The sequence below is a fragment of the Chenopodium quinoa genome, unplaced genomic scaffold, assembly GCF_001683475.1.
Source record: "Chenopodium quinoa cultivar QQ74 unplaced genomic scaffold, ASM168347v1, whole genome shotgun sequence".
Lineage (NCBI taxonomy): Eukaryota > Viridiplantae > Streptophyta > Magnoliopsida > Caryophyllales > Amaranthaceae > Chenopodium > Chenopodium quinoa.
In genome coordinates, this window is record NW_018744693.1 from 5,725,983 (window position 1) to 5,746,075 (window position 20,093).

The following is a 20,093-nucleotide window of genomic DNA, read 5'->3' on the forward strand; positions in this document are numbered from 1 at the left end:
AAGTTAATTTGGATCTTTTTGGCTAGGCAATAGATTAGGATAGAATCAAGCTTGTTTTCACTGTCTCTCTTTTGAGAACGAGGGATTATGTCATTGAACACAAATTTTAACAGGATTTTATCAAGAGGGGTTAGGTCATTGTGGTTTATGTAAGTTTCCTCAGGGTCACCACCTAAATACTCCACTATTTCATCAATATTGGCATCAGGAAGATGGTTCCTTATCACATTATTTTTGAAATAAATATCGTAACCAGTATTGGGCAAATCGAACAACTCAGCCAAATACATAGCATCAAACTCAATATCCTTCTTAAGCACACAACAACGAATTACACCTTTAGAATACTTAAAGCTTTTACAGAAATCCTTCATAGCATCAACATACAAACTCCGATTGAAACATTCACCCAACAAATTCACCCAATTTTGAGCCTCAAACAAATCTAGCAATTCATAAAGCTTAACAGATCTACACCAAGGTAAATTAAGTGCCAAACCTATCACAAAGTGATCACTGATCTTTTCTAGCCTCTTCACGAAAGCAGGCTTGTCTTGTTAGTTGACACCCATCTCCGGAATGTTCTCGATTTCTTCTTGAATGTCTTCAGCTTTCCTTTTGCGAGAAGCGCTAGAATCAGTTGGAGATTCATGCTTGGAGGCTTCAGGATTTTGTGTTTCCGGGATGATTTCCATGGTGATGTCTTGGGTAGGGTTTGTGTTTGTTTCGGCTTCAACTTGGGTTTTTGGTGAGACAGACATTGGAGAGTAATTTTAATCGGAGTGATGAGAGAGAAGGTAATTTTTGTGTGGAGTGAATTTTGAGGAGGCTGACATTGCTTTTATGGTGGAGGTAACTTGGTGAAGTGAATAAGTGAGGTGTCGTTTGGGAGGTAAAGTGAATTTAGTTGATTTGACACTCATATTTATTGCTTAGGGAAACGCAAACCGTGTTTCAAGAGAGTAGTGTAAGTGGGCTACTTTTTGAACAAAAGATAATGATGAAATTAGATGCATTCATCCGATTTATTTGTGTTTAGATAAAAAGAATTTGGAATTTTGAAAGATAGATAAACACAAAAATTTTATCTTTTGAATATTATCAGTAAAGATCACTTGCAAATACAACTTGATACACGGAACAAATCAACAAGGCTCATGCAACCAATTTCGGACTTTCCATATTCTATGCCCTTAGTAAATATTACTCCTGCTCACAACCTGTCTTAATTATGTAATTAAACATATAACACTTGTGCACAGTATACAATAGTTTAAGCATGTCAGTTTGGGTTTCATACCTGGGGGAACTTGATGCATTTTTCTCAGTATAACTTAATCATCCCAAGTTCCATTCTCATCTTCTCATGCCTTTCTCTATTCAAGGGTTTAGTTAAAATATCTGCAATTTGATTGTCAGTTTGGCAGAAATCTAATTTAATCAAACCCTTTTCAACATTATCCTTAAGGAAATGATGCCTTATATGAATATGCTTAACTCTTGAATGATGGACTGGATATTTAGATATGAAAATTGCACTAGTGTTATCACAGTAGATAGTAATGCAATTAAATTTAATACCAAAGTCTCGCAACTGTTGTTTAATCCAGAGGACTTGAGAGCAACATGCAGCTGCTGCTACATACTCAGCCTCTGCAGTAGACAATGCAACATCATTTTGGTTCTTGAAACCCCAAGAAACTAGACAAGAGCCAAGGAACTGAACCATACCTGAGGTGCTTTTCCTATTGACTAGGTCACCTGCATAGTCAGCATCTGTGAATCCTCTAAGCATAAAGTCATCACTTCTAGGATAGAACAGACACAGGTCATCTGTTCCTTTGAGGTATCTCAAAATTCTCTTAACAACCGTTAGATGTGATTCTTTAGGATTAGACTGAAATCTAGCACACAATCCAACACTAAAAGAAATGTCAGGCCTACTGGCTGTAAGATATAGCAATGAACCAATCATACCTCTGTAAGTGGTTTGATCCACACTTGTTCCTTGTGGATCCTCATCAAGTCTTGTTGTTGTTCTCATAGGTGTATGATTTGTCTTGGCATTCTCCATGTTGTACTTCTTCAGAAGTTCCTTGACATACTTCTATTGGTGAATCATTATTCCTTCAGCTGTTTGCTTTATTTGAAGTCCAAGGAAGAAATTTAATTCACCCATCATGCTCATCTCAAATTCACCACCCATTAGCTCAACAAAGTACTTGCACAAACCATTGTTAGTAGCACCAAATATAATATCATCTACATAGATCTGTACAACTAACAAGTCAGTTCCTCAAGATTTAAGAAAAAGAGTTTTGTCTACTTTTCCTCTTTTGAAATCATTTTTCAGTAGGAACTTTGAAAGCCTTTCATACCAGGCTCTTGGAGCTTGTTTGAGCCCGTAGAGAGCTTTATCAAGCTTAAAAACATGATTTGGAAATTTAGGATTTTCGAAACCTGGAGGTTGTTCAACAAACACCTCCTCATTTAAGAAACCATTTATAAAAGCACATTTCACATCCATTTGATAGAGTTTGAAACCCATAAAAGAAGCAAAAGCTACTAGGATTCTAATAGCTTCTAATCTAGCTACAGGAGCAAAGGTTTCATCGAAATCAATACCTTCCTGTTGGTTGTAGCCTTTCACAACCAATCTAGCCTTGTTCCTTACAATGGTGCCATGTTCATCAAGCTTGTTCCTGAACACCCATTTGAGCCCAATAACTTTCTTTCCCTTAGGCTTTGGCTCAAGGTGCCAGACTTTGTTCCTTTTGAACTCATTGAGTTCCTCTTGCATGGCCACTATCCAATCAGCATCTCCCAAGGCTTCTTGATGATTTCTTGGCTCTAGGATGGACAGAAAAGCATGAAATGCACAGTAGTTCCTCATTTGTGATCTTGTTTGCGTTCCTTTTCCTATATCACTGATAGTGAGATCAGTTGGATGGAAACCTTGATACTTGAATGGCCTGGGTTGAAATTCCCTTGCTGGAACTCCAATTTGAGGAGCTTCTGGTTCTGTTCCTTCTGCTTCTTCTGCTTGTTCCTCATTTACCTGTTCATCGGGTTGAGGAACCTCTCCATTTTCTTGATGATCCTCTTCTAGAGTAGGCTGCTTTTCCTTGGTTTGATTCTGAGTCTCTTCTTCATCCCTGTCTCTTATCAATCCAATTTCAAAATCATTATCTTCTTCTTGTTCCTGTACACTCACAAATTGGTTAACTTCATTTAAGATTATATGAATGCTTTCCTCAACACACATTGAGCTTTTATTGTAGACTTTATAAGCTTTGTTATCAGAGGCATATCCTAGAAATATAGCCTCCTCACTTCTTTCATCAAATTTCCCTAGGTTTTTCTTACCATTATTATGTACAAAGCACTTACAACCAAAGGCTCTAAGATGAGATATGTTTGGCTTTCTTCCCCTGAATAGTTCATAGGGAGTCTTGTTGATGATACTTCTGATTGTTACCCTGTTAAGGATGTAACATGCTGTATTCACGGCTTCAGCCCAGAAGTTCCTTGGCAATCCACTTGCAATCAGCATCGTTCTAGCCATTTCCTCAAGGGTTCGATTCTTCCTTTCTACAACTCCATTCTGTTGGGGAGTCCTTGGAGCTGAGAAGTTATGATTCATGCCATTTTCCCTGCAAAACTCATCGAATCTTGAGTTCTCAAATTCAGTTCTGTGATCTGATTAGAGATGGACTATGGAGTGACCACTGATTTTCTGTATTTTCTTGGCAAAGGCAACAAACTCGTTAAAAGTTTCATCTTTATTAGCAAGAAAAATAACCCAAGTGAATCTGGAATAATCGTCAACAATAACCAAAACATATTTCTTACCACTCTTGCTTTGAATTCTCATGGGACCACACAAATCCATATGGATTAATTCCAAAGGCTTTGTAGTGCTTACCATTTTCTTCAATTTAAAAGATGAGCAAACATGCTTGCCTTTCACACATGCATCACAAACTTTGTTCTGTAGGAACTTGATAATAGGAAGTCCTACAACCAAGTTCCTTGACCTCAGCTTGTCCAGTAATGAAAAGCTAGCATGTCCAAAACGTTTATGCCATAGCAGGGGATCATCTTCAATAACACTCAGACATTTAAGGTTGTTCCTTGGGATTAAGTTGAGGTCAACTGTATAAGTGTTCCCTCTTCTTGTTCCTTCTAGAACAACCTTTATTCACTTGTTGTTGATGATGTTGCAAGAATCAGAAGTAAAACTTACAGAGTTTCCTTTATCACAGAATTGTGATATACTGAGCAAATTGTGCATTAAGCCCTCGACCAGGAACACATTATCAATGGAATGAGATTTAGATCTTCCAATTTTGCCTTTTCCAATGATCTCGCCCTTCTTATTATCCCCAAAGGTTACTGTTCCTCCAGGGTAGTCTTCTAGTGAGAGGAATTTTGATTTATCACTTGTCATATGCTTTGAACAACCGCTGTCGAGATACCACGAGTTGTTCCCCCTCACTAGGACCTGCAAGAAAACTAAGCATTAGGATCAGGAACCCAGGTTTCCTTGGGTTCCTTAGACGTGGATGCAATATCAGTTTTCTTGACCCACACTTGTTTTACATTTCTTTTATCAGCTTCTTCTCTTATCCTACACTGTCCATAGAGATGTCCAGTCTTACCACAAAAAGTGCATACCTTCATGGTAGGAAGCTCAACATATTTCTTTTGCTTACCTTTCTTGGTCATGTAACCAAGGCCTTCAGTTCTTTTTCCTTGAGCATCAGCTATCCACTTAGGTATGACTTTTGGATCAATACTTCTATCCTTTCTAGCATTCAGTTCCGATCCAAGTTGATCCTTTTGGGTTTTTAAAGTAGAAAGCTCATTTTTTAAATTTTCAAAATCAACATTGAATTTAAGCAATTGATCGCTTGAGGAACTGCTAGAACTGATATCAGAATTCATGAGCTTATACTGAGTTAGTTCAACATTCAGAAGAATACTTTCATTCTTAATTCTATCAGCTATCTCAGTTATGTGTTTGTATTTAAAATCAAGTTCTCTTATTTGCTTTGAGACTTGGCATAGGCTGTTTCCAACCAAGCACCATGTTCTTTGCAAACCTTAAGAGCTTTTTCACATTTATTCAACTTTACACATGTATCTCTAAAGAATTCTTCTTCTTCTAGACATATATCTATCAAGACATCTTTAGAGAGAGTTTTAAGCTGTTTAGGATCAAGAAATACCTCTTTCTGGAGTTCCTCAAGGTAAGCCTTTTCATCATCTGATTTGGCCATTAAACAAAGATTGGTTGTCTCCTCTTCTGGTTGGTCATCATCTTCTTCTTCACTTGCTGAGTCTCCCCAGGCTGCTATCATGGCCTTCCTCATGTCTGACTTTTGATAGTTTGCTTTGCTGAATTTTTCTCTTCCCTGTTCCTTAGCCTTTCCTTTCCCTTTATCATTTTCCCAAAGGGGACAGTCTCTCATAAAGTGATATGGAGATCCATACTTGTGGCAGTTGTAGTCAGGCTTTCGATTTGAGGTCTTTTTCCCGAAGTTCCTTGAGGTTCGACCTTTCTTGAACATCTTTTTGAATCTTCGCACAATTAGGGCAGCCTCATCATCGTCCACTTCTGAGTCTTCCTCCTCATCAGCTTTAAGAGTCAATCCCTTGTTCCTCATGGGTTCATTGTTGACTCCAAGGTGTAGCTCATGAGTCATGAGAGAACCTGCTAGTTGTTCAATATTGAACTTTGTAAAGTCCTTCATTTCCTGAAGGGCTGTCACCTTAGCTCTCCATCTCTCATCTTGTGGAAGACTTCTAAGAACCTTCCTAACCTGATCATCTGTAGGAATCTGTCTACCAAGGGAAACCAACTCATTTATGATGTTAGTAAATCGGGTTAGCATCTCTTGAATGGTTTCCTTAGGCTGCATTTCAAATCTTTCATACTTAAACATAAGTAGATCGATTTTTGAGCGTTTAACCTCATTAGTTCCTTCGTGAGTAATCTGCAGCAAATCCCAGATTTCCTTAGCGTTCTTGCACCCCATAACACGATTGTGTTCGTGAGGTCCAAGTCCACAGTGGAGCATATTCACAGCCATAGCATTTATTTCCATTTTATCAAAGTCCTCTTTTTCATATTCAGACATAGGCTTAGGGATTCCCTCGTTCTGAGCATTTGTTTTGGTGACATCGAAATCACCAACCTCGATGACCCTCCAGACTTGGTAGTTCTCTGCCTTGATAAAGATCTCCATGTGGTTCTTCCAGTAGGTATAGAACTTGCCATTGAACATAGGAGGCCTCTGAGTTGAGTATCCTTCCTCGAGCTTCTCATAAGTATTCATTTTCTCCAAGACCTTTCTTCTTCAGGGTTTCCTGATTTTCCTAGAATTTAGGCTCTGATACCAATTGTTGTTTTAAAGAATACTACAAGAAGGGGGGGTTGAATCGTAGTATGAGAATTTAGCCTAACTTTTTGCGGAATTAAAATTAAGTTAGCTAAAGGAACTGAAAGATTAACTAAAGGAACTAAAGAATGCAAGAGAGATTTTACGTGGAAAACTCCTTGGCCCTAACAAGGAGAAAAACCACGACCACTTGGGTTTTTGAGAAAAGAATCTTCACTATAATAGGGCAAACGAACCTATTACAAGCTAACGACTCAAACTCAAGTTCCTCTACGAACTTGAGACCCTGAGGAACAAGTCACCCAACTTGTTACTCTTCTCTTCTCTTTCTCTCTTCTCACTTCTCTGTTCTCTCTTCTCTTTATCTTCTCTTTCTCACTTCTCTTTCTCATACACAAACGTTCACTCGAACTTCCCCATTCCACAAATTACAAATCGAAAGATAAACAAACTCTAGTATAAGAACATTAAGAGCACTCTAATGAACTTGTGTGGAATTGACACTTGACTCGTTTTGAAGCTTGAAAACTTATGTGAGCAAGGGTGAGTTTTTCCAACAGAAATCAAAGGCTATTTATAGATCAACAAACGCTTTGGAAAATCCTCTTTGTGCAGCAACACCATTACGCCACTACTAATACCCACGAAGAAGATCATGTTCCTAAAATTAAGGAAACATGAACTCCTCAATGTGCAAGACCATGACTTGAAGAAAATCATGGAGAAGTAGGCCACAAGCTTTTAGAAAAACGTGGGAGATTTTATTTTCTAAAGATATTTTCGAAAATCAGAAATAAAATAAAATCTTTTTGGTTAAGAAAAATATAAACATTAAAAACTTAACCACTTTCCTAAAAACTAGCCTACACAATTTTATCTTTTAAGACCAATTCCACACAGTATTTCGAATGCAACTTAATATCTTATACTTACATAAATCCTAAAATATAAAAATATATTTAGTCTTCATGTTCTCTGATGAAGCTTCTACTCCGAGGCTTCTGTTCCTTGGGAGAAACTTCTCTTCTCCAGTCTTCATTTCTGAAGCGCCAGTTCCTGTGAGGGAACTCTTCTATATGGCTAGCTCTGCTTCTGGCCTTCTTGTTCCTCATGGTATTTTTACAAGACACTTCAATCTCCTAGTCTTTGTAACTGAGTACACACTTAAACAATCAAGCACTTATTAGTTTGTAAGTAAGTGAGGTTGTGTCATCATCAAAATCATTAAGTCCAACATTACTCATTCATGATTATGCAAGCAGGATGAGTAAAGGAAGAATTTAAGTCTTCTAAGACGAGGTTAAGGTTTTGGGGTGCCTTATGCACTCAAGGTGTTTATACACAAAGGTAGTAAAAAAATAAATAATAAATGTTGCTTGCCACTAATAAATCAAGAATTGAAATTGAAAAGTTTTTTTACTTGATTAAATTGATATTGGATTGATTGTATTGTTATGCATATGAGTCATCACCAAGTCTAAACCTGTAAATCACGTAAAGTGCAAGATGGATGAGCAATAAAACTCTGGATTGGTGACTTCTGGAGTAATGAGAATCAGGGGTTGGGGTACATGGGGTATTAGCAGTGTAATTTTCTCGAGGCCGTCTGATCTACGAGTCTCTTATTTCAAATATTTTTCAAAACTAGGAGTTAGGTGAGATCTCATACTAACTACGGTCACGGAGTCGCGCCCGTGGTCGTTGGATGTTTATTGATGTTTCCAAAAGGAGGCATGGGGTTTTTCTTTTATTGATGTTCCAAATGGAGCATGGGTTGGACAACCTTGTCTATTGCGTAATCCAATGAATAAAAATAATGATTTACCTATTATTAATTAATGGAGTCTTAGTAATATAAATAGTTGAGTCGTGAGTTGAGTCTATAATTTAATGATGCATGATGATTGATTATTAGTAGCATGTTATGGATTTCTTAATTTATTTTGCAGCTTGTATGTACTCAGCTTTGCTGATTGCGTGCTTTGTGTGTCTTTCTTTGGTCATGGCCTTCGCCTTTCAATGACCTTGTGACGAGCCAATTTTTACACTTGTAATATTGGGGGCAGAATTACCATAGGTTCTTACACATGCAGCATTCATCAGGGTTGTGGGATCTTGAGTAGAGAGTTGGTTGTTTGCATTTTATTTCTTTTGCAAGTTTGAATTTATTTTCATTCGATTTTATTCGACACTATTTCTTTTGGGTTTGAATTTATTTGAACACTGAATTTAATCACTTACTACTTTTATTGGGTTTTGAATAAGGGCCTTAATGGTTCCAAGTTGTATGACTTAATTTGGTTTCATTCGTTGGTTTTGAAACTTATTTATAACTGATTTAGTTTTTCCGCTGCTATTTTCTGATAAAGCCTTAACGTTTGAACACGTGGTGGTAGCACGCCAGTAATTCTCTTGAATATTGTTCAGGGTCCTCACAGGTTTAAAGAGAGAATTATTGGGGTGTTACAATAATAATAATTAAATATTTTGGTGAATACAATGGGTAAAATATATACTTCGTATTAGATTGTAGCTATTGAAGCAGAAGGAACGACATGAAAATTTTAATTTTTTTTTCTACGGGAGATGGAAAATGAATGAATCTACTTTTATTATATAATTATGTGGAGCAATATTTATTTATTTTTCAATTAATAAAATGAAATTATAAAAAAAATACTAATAACTGAAAATACTATTCAAATTACATTCCTTTATTATTGTATCAACCATTAGTAAATGAGCCCTTTATTACTAATCGAATTATCTTTGTTTTTTTTTCTACGGGATTAATAATTAATAATTTGATTTATAAACTGTGTATCGCATGGGCACTTTGCTAGTTTATAATAATATTATGTACTGGATGGTAGTGCGGTAACTTTTTGCCTTTTATGGGTAACTTTTAACTTAATAGAATATTAATACATAAGTCAAAGAGATAAGTTTTATAAAAGTAATATATTTTTTAATGGCTAAAAATCAATTTTTATTTTTTCAAAATGTTATTTATTAACTATTAAAAAACATTGTTGACAATGATATCATCAACCTTTAAACAATCCTACATGTCATTCTCACATTAACAATTTTCCCTCCAATTATATGTGTGATGTCATCATTTATTAATAATTTTTTTAATCTACACTTTTAATTTCAATGTATAAGTGTCTATACAAGATTCAACTAAATAAGTTTCTCTCCTAAATTATAGTTTCACATATAAACATAATTTGTTTCATGTTTGATCGTGGTATTAATTTTTTGGTTTTTTTTTTTTTTTTTTTTTTTTTTTTTTTTTTTTTTTTTTTTTTTTACTTTTCGTAGACACCAAATTGTATCTCCCCAAAAACCAAACCCAGCGATGAGAATCTTTCACGTCATTGAATATCGAGCAAGGTGAAATGTTGAAGAGTCTCGTGAATTTTCATTTTTCTAACCTTTCTTCAAATGTTTTAAGCCAAAATCATTCTTTTCGTGCCTTTAAGCCCAAAATAATTCATTTCGAGTCCCTTAAAATCATTCATTTCATGTCCTTTTTATAAAAAACTTCCAAACCAGTTTATTTTGGTTCATAATATGGGTTCAATGATTGTATAGTTGGATGGGGTTTGAAAAGAGCTTTTCAACAATATATTATAAGCTCAATTCCTAGTATTATGTACGACCCAATGATCATGTGGAGGGTCCATAAATCTTAATTATATTCCTAAAAAAATAGGATTTATTTGGAAGCTTCTATATGTTTCTAAAAGATCTTAATTATCTTTTTTGAAAAGATAAGATTGAAGAATTTGAAATTGAATAAAACTTCTTTTTTTGAAAGTCCTAATTCTATTCAAATTGAAAGACGTTCAAAGATGATCAGATGTTATATTCGTGCCTCATAATTTTTATCCAAATATTAAATGGTTGGATAGATCTTGAAATTATCTTTCTAATGATATATTATAATATTAATTCCGAGCTATAACGAAAAAGATATAAAAGAAATACGAAACTCTATCCAAAACTGCCACCGTCTCCCTTTTTTGTCCATATATTTTATTTTGCAAAATATTTTAATATGATTTTAATTGGGTTGAAAAGTAGACTTCAATATCTTTCCAAGACATATTATTTATCTTATTATGATTTCTAGATCAAAAGCTATGATAAAAACAAAAAACGTAAAAACTGTTGTCCATTGAAGGAGTTTTATTCCTATGCGAATTTCGATTCTTTTCTATTCCTTCGACCCTCTCTTTTCATTATAAATAGAGGTCATATCACCCCTTTTTCAATCATCAAAAACCAACAATCATCAACAATTATTTATTCTCTCTTCTTTCTCTAAGCTAAAGCTTATTCTCTTTCTCTTGATTTCAAAGCCTAGCCTTTTCAAAACACCATACGTCCTTCACGAGACTAAGACACACCTAGCAAAGTTCGAAGTTGTCTTCGCTCTAGATGTGAAAGGTTGATAATTTCTGAGGGTTTGGTCCCAAATCCCTATTTTATTTATTTAAATTAAATTTTTGATTTAATATTTTTAGTGAAGTTACTATTGTGTGTGTTGTTTTGATAGAAAGAGATAAGAGGCAAAAAAGTGAGTGATTTCATTGCTCTATTTCTTTAGAAAGCATGCTTTGATTATTTTAATTCCTAATACTATGTTAGGATGCTATTTATTTATTGCTTTCTAGTATCATGATTAGGTTGCTTCCTATTTTCTAATATCATGTATGTTTCTAGTATCATGTATGTTGAGAATAAAGCTTTGATCTTTATTGTTTAGTGATATGTTAGGATTTGTTATTAATCTTGTTAGCACCATGCCTAGGATCTTGCTAATATTAGTATGCTTTGATGAGATTGATATTATGATGATGATGATGATTTGATGTATCAATATTATTATGTTGTTTGATACATTATCACTGTTATTACTTGATCACGCCCTCTCTTGCAGATTTATAGGGAATTTGCACTTAAAATCACGCTTAATAAGATAATTAGTAATTTAATTTAGGCTAATATGATTTTAATTCAAGTGATCACCAATAATAATTTTATTTGTGCATTAATAATCAACCAACATAGATTAAACAGGTTTAGGATTAATATAATGATTGTATGTTTGTCATAAAGCACACATGAATATGAGAAGAACAAAGTAGAGGCCTATTTAGGGGAGGTTCAATCTCTTTTAGGTTGGATTTGGACCTTTATCCCCGAATATCCAGTCATGGTTCAGGACCACTATGGAGTTAACAATATCATGGATTGTGAAGAGGTTGAGTATTTAATCTTTGGAGTGCTTAAATCCATGTTTCCATTAAATACATTTTATAAACCAATCCATTTCCTAGCTCATTTCCCTAAACCATAACTTGATTTCCTCTTTTCGTGTCCACATCACAAAATCGTGAGAAACTGAATTTGTGGCCTAATAATTTTGATCCAATTAATATTTTGTTGGATAAGCCTTGAAATAACCTTTTCAACCATATATCATAAGCCCAATTCCGATTTAAAACGAAGAACATATGAGCAATATACTAAACTCGGCCCAAAACCGACACCCTTCTACTAAAACAGCGATATCTTAAAATCTACGAATGATTTTGACCTCATTTAATTTGGTTGGAAAATAGACTTGATAAAATTTCCAATGATATATTATGTGCCTTATTCCGAGTTACGGATTAAAAGTTATCATGGTTTTAAAACTGCGTAAAAAATTGGAATTACCGCGCACAGTGTAAAAAGGTCGTGTCAGGCAAAAAATGACGTGGCACGGTATGTTTCCGTGACACGGTACCTAATGCCATAACACGGTTGTAGGGAATATTTCAAGCGTTACCCCAAACTTGAACCCCATTGTGATCATACACTAAAGTACGGTGGCGTCCAAAGGGAAAGAAGATAGAGCAAAAGAGTCGCCAACAAATTTTAGGAACTTGTAAACCGTTCACGAGGTGAAGGTTATACCCCTTAACGATCCAGGAGATTGTCCACTCCAATAGGTCTGGAACCATGACTGGTATTTCGGGGATGAAGGTACAAATCCAACCTAAAAGAGATTGAACCTGCCCTAATAATAGGCCTCTACTTTATTCTGATCGTATTCATGTGCGCTTTCTGACTAACATGCAATCAATAAGATTAACCCTAAACTTGTTATCTATGTTGGTTGAATATTATGGCACAAATAAATCTATTATTGGCGATCACTTGAGTTATAATCAAATTAACCCTAAACAAGATTATTAATTATCTTATTAAGCATGATTACAACTACCAATTCCCTTTAAACATGCATAAAAGGTGTGATTAAGAAATAACAATAAATAAGCAAGCAACATACTAATAATCATAAATAATAATTATAAAAATAAATCATGATAATAATAATCATGTTAAAGCATAACAATAGCAAGATCCTAGGCATGATAGTAACAAGATTAATAACAAACCCTAGCATGTCACTAAAAAATAAAGATAAAATATATAGCCCTAACATGATACTAACATGAATGTTAGAAAAGAAAGTAGGAAGCATCGCAGGAATCCTAATAAGCATATGTGATATTATAACCTTTTCCCTAAACATAATACTAGGAATAAATGTTGTCATTCAAAAGATCAAGCATCCTAACATGATACTAGGAATCATAATAACAACCTAAACATGATTTCTATATCAAAATATCAATAAATCAATTAAAACACTTACTTGGATGCCTCGTATCTCTTTCTAATAACAAAATACACGCGTTAGTAACTTCAAGGAAAATAATAAGACAATCGATTAAATTAAATAATTGAAATAGAGAATTAAGAAATTTTAGACTAGATTTGGGACCAAACCCTCATAAATTAAAACCTTTCACGTCTAGGGCGAATGCAACTTCGAACTTGGCTAGGTGTGTCTAGTGTTAATGTATGAGGAATTGTGTTTGTAAAAGGGTTGGTTTAGAAAGAGAGAGAGGGAGTAATAAAGAGATTCTTGATGAGAGTTGATGATTGAAAAAGGGGAGATATGATCTTTATTTATAGGAAAAAAGAGGGTCGAAGAATAAGAAGAGAATCTGAATTCGAATCGAAATAGAACTCGATGGACAACAGTTTTTGTGGATTTTGTTTTTATCATATCTTTTGATCTAAAACTCAAAATAGGGAATATAATATTTGGAAATTTATTGAAGTCTAATTTCCAACCCAATTAGAATCAGATTAAAATCTTTTGTAGATAAAAAGATATGGCCGAAATAGTGGAAGGGTGTCAGTTTTGGATAGAGTTTCATATCTCATTCATATCTTTTTCATTATAGCTCGAAATTAATATTATATTATATCATTGGAAATATAATTTCAATATCTATACAACCATATAAAATTTAAATAGATATTATGAGGCACAAAAATAAAATCTAAATATATTCCACTTCATACAAAACAAGGATTCTAAAAAGGTGTAGTTTTATTCAATTTCAAACTCTTTGAACCTTATAGAGTACTCTAGAAGACTATGATCAATCCTAATATCGTTAGGAATGATAATAAATAATAGGCCCCCCCTAGATTATTGGGCCGCATATAAAAACCAAATCGGGCCCAGTTTAGTATTTTGGCCATAACTTCCTCATTATTCATCGGAAATGGGCTTATAATATATCGTTGGAAAGGTCTTTTCAAGATCCATACAACTACACCATTATTGAACCCTTATCATGGACCAAACTAAACTGGAATTCAAGTTTTTCATAAATAAGGTAAGAAAAGAAATATTTTCAAAAAACAGAAAGAAGAGATATTTAATAAAAACATCCTCATCAAGAGACTTTTCACATTTCGCTTTGTTCGATAATAAATTGACATGAAATGTATTCATCACTGGGTTTGATTTTGGGGAGACACATTTGGGTGTCTACAGAAGCCCCCACTTTGACTGTGTTTGGAGAAACGCAAGTTTTGAAAACAAAAGTCAAAGTAGCGATAGGGATGGAGAATGATTCAGAACGCTCTGCGATCCTAAATCATTCGTGTAATGCCGAGACCTGCAAAACTAGCGTTAGTTAAACAGATAAAAGATTTAAGAAACACGTATCTTACACAGTCGAGTACACGTCTTTGAAGGTAACCGATTTGTGTTGCATTTGTTGTTGTTTGTGACAACCTTCTGCAAGCTAGGTAATACCATCTTGCTGTTTTGACGATCTTCCACAAGCTAGAGAATACCGCCTGAAGACTGCTACGCTTGTAACTGCCTCCAATTTCCGCTGTGATAGTCTTCGAAAATATCACTGCTTGTTGATCCTTAATGCTGCTGTGCCAGTACGTCGGCGCTTTACTGCTTGTGAACCAGTATGTCGGTGCTTTTTCTGTGATGTTAATCCTCTTTTCTTTGGGAATAGTTGCCAACACAACTCTTGTATGATGTATGACAATCCGATTTAGGGAAAGTTGTCAATGCTTCGTAACAATCCATCCTTGGAAATGTTTCCATGATGAAGCGACAATCCGTATCTCGGAAAATTTTCCAAAATCCAATTTTGGGAAAAGTTGCCAATGCTTCGTAACAATATGTCATAAGAATTTTGCTACGATCGACAATCCACATCTTGGAATATAACTCTTGAAAGCAATCCACCTTGGAAATTTGCCAATGCTATGAGACAATCCTTTTAGGAAAATATTGCCACAATTGACAATCCGTGTCTTGGAACATTTGCAAAAAAAAAGTCGACCGACAATCCACTTCGGGAAAATTTGCCACTTACGGAAATGAATGACAATCCACGTTGAGGAATCTTTGCCGAAATTTATGATGAGTAGAGACCTACGACAATCCTTTGGGAAATTTTGTCATAGGGAACTATGTGTATGACAATCCAATCTCGGAAAACTTGCCAGACATTTTGACTATCTGAATTTAGAAAAAATTGCCAAACAAAGAAGGAACACGACAATCCACGCTTGGAAACTTTGCCAGAGATGACAATCTAATCTTGGAAAAAATTGTCGTTGAAGAAGATGCGCGACAATCCATATTTTGGAGATAATGTCAGATGGAGATGACAATCCAATCTTGGAAAAATTGTCGTATAAGAAGAATGTGCGACAATATATATTTGGAAATATTGTCGTTTAAGTGCTTGCTTTTAAACCGATACGGTTGTGCTTGTAATGAGCCAGTGTTTTAGGCGCTTAAGCTAAGTGAGACGCTTTTTTGTCAGGTCAATCACTTACTACGATTGTATTCGAGCCGACTACTAACCATGTCAATTTGCTTATACGGGCTAACTTGCGTACCAAGGAACCCGAAATTGCTGTATGAGGTCGAAATAACCATTATGAGAGGCTTCGAGCTCTGTCCCTGCTGAAATATCGCTAGCGCCAAGAATTGGCTCTGTCGCCAGACGCTGGGATCTAGCGCCAGGTGCTGAACTTTGTCGCCAGACGACAGATGTTGTCGCTAGGCGACAGCCTTGTCATCTGGCGCTGGAGTCGGGTCTTCCCTATTCTGCTCTTGTTGCCGTTGTTGCTTGGTTTTGCTCCGAACTTTGAGCTTGGTCGTTTCCTTTAAACCAAATCCGCTCAAATCTTTTGTAAATTAAAGCTCTTTATCTCTAATTTACTGATCTATGTAACTCCTCTTATCTTGGAGGAATCTCATGTGGCATATTTGCGTTTTTTTTGAAAAAAATTCGGGAATGTCCTCACTTGATGGGATGCATCTGCATTTATATCTTTGACCATAGGACTTTTCTTATCTTTCTTTAGGGTTGACCTAAGACTTAGTGTTGCTTGACTCATTGACTTGTCGTGACTCAAGGTATGAACTTGACTCACTGTGACTGACTCGAGGTTGACTCGACTCGAAGTGCTTGACACATGTGTTAGACTCAAATCAAGGTGATATGACACGACATTACTCAACGTGTACATGACTCGTGTGTGCATCGTAATGTGATGGTGCGACTCAAAAGTGCAAAAAAGCAAAAAATTTCTATCATTTTTGTGGAGGGTACCGACTTTCTCCCGAAAAAGAAAGACACGAAAAAGAATCGAAGTGAAGTTTTTTAAAGATACATGTTGAATGAGCTTAATCTGTTAACGTTGTCTCTCACAGTACAAGGATTGTAACATCTTAGACTATCCTAGTTGACTCGATAATGAAAGTTTTTAGGTAACTTAGGCACGGAGGCTAAGCACTTCATACTTCGATGCAATGATGATTATGATTGATGAGTGATTTTGACATGATAAGGCATGCTTCAGCGTTATGTTAAGATTTCATGACAAAGGGTTCCTAAGGGAAAGTATTTTTGGACATGTATCTGTGCGGTGTGTGAAAGTGATACTAAAGTTAGGCCGCAAGGGCTAAGTGTGTGAAAATATATTTTGAAAAGAGTCAAATAATGGTGACTCTTAGGCTGGGTAGGCTAATGATGTAGGGATCAAGTCCCCAAGTCTAGCTCTAAGTGAAAGGGATGAGCATTGGAAATTCCTAGATATGATCAATTATGAGTGTAAATATGAATGCATTTTTATTACGGTCGCACCTCGATGTGAGGTTGCCTACGTATCCGTTAGGAATCAGGCCGAACGTAGCTCTAGCCGAACCTCGCACAAGTGTGTATACCTCAAAAAGGTCTTTTTGAGGCTTGTAACGTGGTTAGGCTAAAGGTTGAAGAAGAAGGGGATAAAAGGCTCAAGACCCTCGATAAGCCCCCAAGGTGTGAAACCTTAATTTTGAATCTTATGCTTGAGGCTTTCTACTCTTTTTTTTTTAACTTTTTCTTTTCTCTTTTGCTTTAGCATTTATCCTATTTTTATAAGTGTGGGCAATCTCGATCATGCGGTCTATCACTCACTTGACATTCATGTTTCTTAGGTACGGTACCGAGCACTCGATAAGAGACGCAATCTGAGACGTGTTCATATCAAAGACATTGGAACACTTGCCCTTTTGTACAATTTATTTATTTTTTATTGCTTATTTTTTGCTATTTTAATCTTTTGAAATTACTCAAGATTTTTTTTTTATTTTTTTATTTTTATAATAAATGCATAAGTTACACACCATCCCATCCCAAGGTTAGGTAGATGTAGGTTGAAAAATGAAAGGTCTATCGTTAGACGAGGCTCAAAGTGGTTTATGAAGGAAGGATTGTAAATTAGAAGGGTGAAAGGCAATATGATGTGGCTATAAGGGGTGCCTCAAATCATTGGTATACCTTGTGCTTAGCTTGACAATGATTTTTTTTTTTAATTTTTTTTTTATTTTTTAATGCATTGTAATGAAATGATCATATGCAAGGAAATAAATGCTCATTTTTATTAAAGGAGAAGAAATAATGATCCTACAAAATAAATCTAAGGAGAATAAAAAGGTGCCTATGCTAGATTTATTGGGGAAAGGGTAAATAAAAGAAATATAAAAGAGGAGGTCACGAAATCTTGTCGTTGAAGCTCGCCTCTGTTTTGTGTCTTTTGCTTCATCATTACTCGCTCTTCTTGCTAGCTGGAGGCATGGGAAGCTTATTATTATCGATCAAATGTTGGATAGCCTCCTTTAGCTTCCAACAGCTCTTAGTAACCTTACCCCTACCTTGGTGATATTTGCAATGTGCGTCTAGATTCCAACTCGGCAATCTCTTTTCAGGTGCGGGATCTTGAATAGGTCCAATGGGAGTAATGAGTCCCTGGCATGGAGTCGATCGAAGGCAGTATCGTAGCTCATCTAAATGGGGGTGAAGTCTTTCCTTAGTTGCTTCTTAGTCCTTGGTTATCCACGGCTAAAACTTCACTGAGATCATAGGTACTAACATTGTTACTAGAGTGGGCGTTTTCGAAAGAAGAAGGATTGTCGTTTTTCTTTCCTTTCTAGCTACCGTGGTTACTATTGTTACTTGTTAGTAGCTTTTTTCTTTGCGAGGTTGACTTTGATATCGATTCCGATGTCATAAACGACCTTGAAAGTATTCAAATTATGTTGATATTTTAAATGATTCGAATACTTTTCTTGGAGATTTTTGAAAAACATCCTTACGGATTCTTTTTCGGTGGGCACCTCAATTATCTTAGCGGAAGTTTCCCTCCACTTATTGAAGAAAGAAGTAAAGCCTTCATTCTCCTTTTGTCTTAGTATCTCGAGTTGTCTATAATCGGTTTCGACTTGAATGTTACACTTTTATCTATCAATGAAAGCGTTTACTATCGATTCCCATGTAGAGGTTTTCTCTTTGTCAGGAGAGAATAACCATAGTTGGAAAACGGTTTCAAGAGACAAGGAAACAAGAAATGAAAGACTTTCTTATCAATCCCCTTAATGTTCATTATAGTTTCAAAGGCTCTTAAGTGAAGATAAGGATTATCTGTTGCCTTGAATTTTGGGATGTCGTTGGCATTGAACTTCTGCGGAAGAAGCTCCTTGTCCAGCAAGACCCCTTGTGAACTGATGCCCTGAAACTTGTAATCAATAGATAGTTTGCTCAAACTTTCTTGCATAAGGTCCATTTGTTGTTGCTTCACAGGGTCATCGATTTTGAGGGTTAAAGCCTTCAATGCCTCAGTCACGGTAGTCAATTGATTCCTAAGTTTGTTGACTTCTTCTTGAGTTGCCACTATCTTCTTAGCTTTCCTCTTTTGACGAATCAGTTTATCAAAAAGTAAGACTTGAACAAAGGTGTTGTCCTTGATTAATCGCCCTTATCTCCTTGACCAAGTAATGTGGAAAGGGAAATTAGGGATATCGACTGTTAATTATTTGACTCAAACTCTATTCAACATGCAATGGATAGAAGAAGGTAGGAAGAATGAAGGTTGTGATGTGAAGAAAGATGATGTAGAGGGAGAAATATGAAAAGATTAGGAATAGAATGTACCCCCAACTCAAATAACCGAAAAAACCGACTCATGCATGAACCTAAGACATGGTCATGGTGACATATACACAGAGTGTGTGCTAAGACTAGTGAGTGTAGGTGACATGTTCATACTTGTGTCATGACCATGTGACTAGACTATGTGACTAGACTCAAGCAAAAACTAAATTAAGACCTCACGTATATGCATTCAACTGGACAGGCTGTGGTATTTTAGTCATAACTTTTGATCTGTGACTCTGATTTGGATGAAACCAACGCCAAATTAAAGATAAAAACTCAGGACTACAGATCCATAGGTTGTACAAATTGTATTTCTTTCTAGAACTCCGGATATGACTAAAACAAGTTGACGCTTGTGCAGTATACGGGAATAAAAATTCGGGTTGACTTAAAGGGACTATGACTCGATTTTAGGTATATTTTTTAGCTCAAATTAATTAATTAATTAATTAATTAAACAAAGTCCTTTAGCCATTAATTAGTTTATTTAGGCTTAATCACAAGTCAAACAAACGGTTAGGAAAACACATAGAGTATGCACAAGCAAAGAATGCACAATTAATCAAGTAGACACAATATGATGCAATGAGTTTGCAACCTAATCATGGCTCTATTTCTCTAAAGTTCGGGATATGCACCGTGCGAAAGCCTAACCGTGAAGGGTTGGCGCGAGTGGATGGGACACCGCGAGTTAAGAAAAAACTCGCTTCCATGGTTTGGTGAATTCAACATTCTCGGATGTACCCTTTGTTGCACAGAGCGTTCAATCAGGTAGATGGAGCATAAATTCCTAGAGGGTTATGTCCATATG

The 20,093-nt window shown here is 35.7% G+C and overlaps 1 protein-coding gene across 1 annotated transcript; it reads right to left on the reverse strand.

Moving 5' to 3' along the window:
• Positions 1-2,296: 2,296 nt before the first annotated feature.
• LOC110702348 lies at positions 2,297-6,341 on the reverse strand. Its single transcript, XM_021880054.1, has 6 exons — positions 5,106-6,341; positions 4,678-4,956; positions 4,537-4,635; positions 3,765-4,195; positions 2,567-3,653; positions 2,297-2,482 (listed from the first exon to the last, which is right to left on the reverse strand). The coding sequence occupies exons 1-6, from the start codon at positions 6,339-6,341 to the stop codon at positions 2,297-2,299; spliced, it is 3,318 nt and encodes a 1,105-aa protein (XP_021735746.1).
• Positions 6,342-20,093: the final 13,752 nt, after the last annotated feature.

What these genes read in the sequence shown, in the direction of transcription:
- LOC110702348 (XM_021880054.1), bottom strand. Translation starts at nt 6,341, where the DNA reads ATGAATACTTATGAGAAGCTCGAGGAAGGATACTCAACTCAGAGGCCT. An exon ending in AATGTGAAAAAGCTCTTAAG is followed by an intron (nt 4,957 to 5,105) that starts GTTTGCAAAGAA and finishes GAACTAACTCAG; the next exon opens with TATAAGCTCATGAATTCTGA. An exon ending in AAAGATGAAACTTTTAACGA is followed by an intron (nt 3,654 to 3,764) that starts GTTTGTTGCCTT and finishes TGAGTTTTGCAG; the next exon opens with GGAAAATGGCATGAATCATA.